At 39.3% G+C, this 3,880-nt stretch overlaps 2 protein-coding genes across 3 annotated transcripts in view; one reads left to right on the top strand and one right to left on the bottom strand.

Moving 5' to 3' along the window:
- syn3 (synapsin III) overlaps positions 1-3,880 on the bottom strand; it is a 55,088-nt gene that overhangs the window by 13,349 nt on the left and 37,859 nt on the right. The gene's annotated exons all lie outside the window — the stretch shown is intronic.
- The window catches only part of LOC107662222 (metalloproteinase inhibitor 3), an 18,157-nt gene continuing 15,558 nt past the window's right edge, over positions 1,282-3,880 (top strand). Inside the window, exon 1 of the mRNA XM_016452160.1 lies at positions 1,282-1,550. Within this exon, the coding sequence (XP_016307646.1) occupies positions 1,427-1,550 (124 nt within the window). The 5' untranslated portion in view covers positions 1,282-1,426. The remainder of the gene's footprint in view (positions 1,551-3,880) is intronic.

The raw sequence follows: 3,880 nt of genomic DNA, 5'->3' as shown, positions 1-3,880 counted from the left end.
GTAAGACGCCAGTCCAGTCTGTGCTGAAACACTACTGTCAATCAAACTATCGTGGGAGGGGCCTGTCTGTGTGCATCTGAGATCGGCTCGATTTGAGAAAGGGGAAATTATTTAACGAGATTAAAAAAAAAAACACTGGGTGGATTTTTATCATTATAGGGTGGTTGTGTACACACACTGCCAACACATTTCAGTTCAAACAGCTTGTAAAAGTGCATGTAGCATCCTATGACCCCTTTAAGGTACCAATATGGACTCTTTAGGTACAAAGGTGTGCCTTTTGAAAAGGCACCGCCCCTGTGACAACTTTTGTACCTTTTTTTCTGAGAGTGTGATTCATCAGCAGTGACCGATGGCTCAGAAGTGCTGCTTTCCTTACACAACCCCTTCAGCCTGCGATATCTCCACTTCATGAGTTCAGAGCCGCACTGGAGGATTATGGGATTGTGTACTGGGCTTACACTGGCACTTCTGACCAACAACGCCATCAGAACACAGATCTGCACTTGCACAGCAGTCTGCTGTAGTTTTCCATCACAGAGACTCTGAGTAACTGAATCGAGCACAATGTTCAGTCTGGAAAGCCAGACACAATCTCACATAATCGCATTAAAATATCTGTAAAATGATGAAATACTTGCACTGGGTGTCTACTATTAAACAAGTCATCATGCAATGTTAATTTAATACAAACCACAAGGAAAACACAAGCGAAGCGAAAGAGTATGTACATCAGCAGACTCATACAAACTTAAAAACAGCATTCATCATCAGTGAATAATAAACATAAAAACTAATGCAACTGGAAACAAAATTAATCTAAACTAAACCCATATATATATACATTTGAAGAAAAACTTTTTTTTTTTTCTGTCCATAAAAATATTTTCTTTCCCCCTGAAATATATATTTGGTATATGAAGATTGAACGTAAACATATTTTCAGTTTCAAAAATATATTTCATTGAGTTTCACGGTTTACAACATATATTTAAAATATATTCTGGCCCTTTTTTTGGGGAAATGTATTTGTTTATAGTTTCTACTGTACATAATTCCATGACTTCGATTTGCGTTCCTTTATTATTCCTATTTTCCGCACTAATGACAAAGACATTTTAGACTGGTGTTGCAGATGAACTGAAAAGTCACTGAGATTCTTTTGAGGGTGGGTTTTGATGAGTTTAGCCCTAAAGCCACAGTGTCGTAACATGTTATTCATGCGCTCTTTCCACAAAGACTAAATTTTCCGCTTCGATCTGCTGCCTCATAGTACGTCATGCGCCTGTAATGTTAATCGGCGCGCGCTGTGATTGGTCGCTCGCCCGTGACGCTCCATATGCGGGCGCACTATATGTACTTGGCGTCGGGAGCGCTCTAGAGCAGTGTGCAGGTTCCAGTCTGACAGCTCCGCGTTCCCTTCAGAATGAAGTCTTGTGTTGTGCTCGCGTTCCTCCTGTTCTCTCTCGTCTGTCTGATGTACCAGGCGTCGGACGCGTGTTCATGCGGGATGTCGCATCCACAGGACGCGTACTGCCACTCCGACATCGGTAAGAAGCCTGTGTGTGTGTGTGTGTGTGTGCGCGATAGCATGAGTTATTCATAATGCACGCGTTTGTTGATGACAGTATGGTCCGCGCATTATGTAAGGCGCTTCGTTTCCCATTCAATTCGTTTTCGTGGCGTTGTAGCTGCACAGGAACAGACGATCAAACAGAAGCAATCAAAAGTCAAGTGCGTCACTGCGCGCTTTGACTCAAGCGGAAAGTTCTCTGGTACCCGAGCGAAGAAAGAGTTCGCGGTATCCATGGCAACAAACGCGCCAGAACGCTGATGCTGTTTTTCACACTGTTCCTTTTCTTCTGTCATACTGGAGAAATAAACAGGAGGCTAGATACTCCTAGTAACAGAGTTAATCGGATGGGTTAATGGTGTTTCTGAAGGTGGGTGAATGATGGAGATGATGAGTTCAGGACCACCGCAGTAATACATCTGAATCACAGCAGCACAGCTGCCCTGGAAAATGGTAGAAACCAGCAGAAAACTATTAAGACTGAGTGCAGTGCTGCTCAAACCGCAGTCTGTGAGTCCATTAGCTGAATAAAAAAGACTTAAGATCCGTTCACGCTACGCTAAGAACGAAAAATATAACGGTAATGATAGCTATATTTGCATCCACACCAACGAAGGATAAGGTTTTGTCTGTTCTAAGCACTCACTGCAGCTACGTAGTCTACATACTTGCAGTACACACTTCCAATAATAGAGTATCTTCCTTACTATAAATATTACGATAACTATTTTCGCATCCATACCGAAAAACGATATCATTTTGTTTATTATAAGTGCGCACTGCAGTTACGCTGTCAACATACTTGCAGTGCGCACTTTAAAGATACTGATTGGCTGTTAATGTTTTTTTGTGTATTGTTGAAAGCGAGTGGTATCGTTTCTTCCAAGAACGATAACTATAAATAATAACTATTACGATAACTATATTCGCATCCACACCAATTGGCGATAATGTTCTATTTATTCTAAGCGCGCTGCAGTTGCGTTCTGTCAACATAATTGCAGTGCGCACTTGATTCTGATTGACTGTCAATGATTTTATCGCTCATCTGCTGTAATAAAAACACTCGTTTCGTGTCGTTATCGGTATAGTTAAAAGAAATAAACAAAATAGTTTTATCGTTTATCGTAAATGATTTTATCGTTAATCTGCTGGAATAAAAACGCGCAGAAAATGATTCCAACGATTTCGTTTCGTGTCGTTATCGGTATAGTTGTACTGTGGACTTCACTATTCTCTTGGAATTTTGACTCGTTCACGCTAGAACGATAACTACAACGATAATTAATTAGCATCCACACCAACAGACGATAACATTTTGTTTATTATAAGAAATAATAACAAAATAATAATAAACTGCGCACTACAGTTACGTTCTGTCAACATAATTGCAGTGCGCACTTTAAAGTCAGTTGGATTCTGATTGGCTGTCAATGTTTTTATCATTCTTAAACCAGAAAAAAAAAACGCTCTGAAAGTGATTCCAACGGCATTGTTCCTCCTGAGAACGATAACTATAACTATAACTATAATAGTGGACGATAACATTCTGTTTATTATAAGCACGCAGTTTTGTTTTCTGCCACTTTAAATGCTGTAACTCTTTAAAGCCAGATGGATTCTGATTGGCTGTCACTGTTTTTACTGTTCTTTAGCTATAAAAAATGCTCTGAAAGTGATTCTAACGATACTGTTCCAATATCAGCGAGTGATAACGTTCTGTTTATTAAAAGCGCGCACAGTTTTGTTCTCTGCCACTTTAAATGGTTGAGCTCTTTAAAGCAGGATGGACTGTGATTGGCTGTTAGTGTTTTTATAATATTCTTATAGAATTAGAACGAGTTATTGTCCAGTTATGAATGGGCCTTTAGAGCGATTTTTAAAACTTTATGGCTATAGTTAGAATTCTTGATGCAGACAACTAATGAACAATGAAAATGAAGCCATTTCAAGATAACTGCTTAAATACGTAATACACATTCCTAGTAAAATTCTTGTTTATAAAGCGGATAGTTCCGGTGCTTGATTCTGATTGGTTGAGCCGCGTTCGAAGCTGTTGTAAATGACTCTACAAAGTAACATACACCTTTGTTTACGTTTGTCTGTTGCTCGGCACCCACTTTGTAGCAACCACAACTGTTTCTGAGGGACTACATTGTTTGGTGGAAGAATACTGTTTTTATTAACATTACACTTTATTTGCTTTGTTTTATTTTGTGAAACCTTACTACGTATATGGAATAACCATTTTATAAAAGCAATAATCCCTGTGAAGCCGTGGTTTACAGTGAATTTATAACAGCTAAG

Source organism: Sinocyclocheilus anshuiensis, unplaced genomic scaffold, assembly GCF_001515605.1.
Source record: "Sinocyclocheilus anshuiensis isolate Anshui unplaced genomic scaffold, SAMN03320099.WGS_v1.1 scaffold1543, whole genome shotgun sequence".
NCBI classification, from domain to species: Eukaryota; Metazoa; Chordata; class Actinopteri; order Cypriniformes; family Cyprinidae; genus Sinocyclocheilus; species Sinocyclocheilus anshuiensis.
Note: the sequence above shows the minus strand (reverse complement) of the source record. Positions and strands in the feature narration are given on the sequence as shown.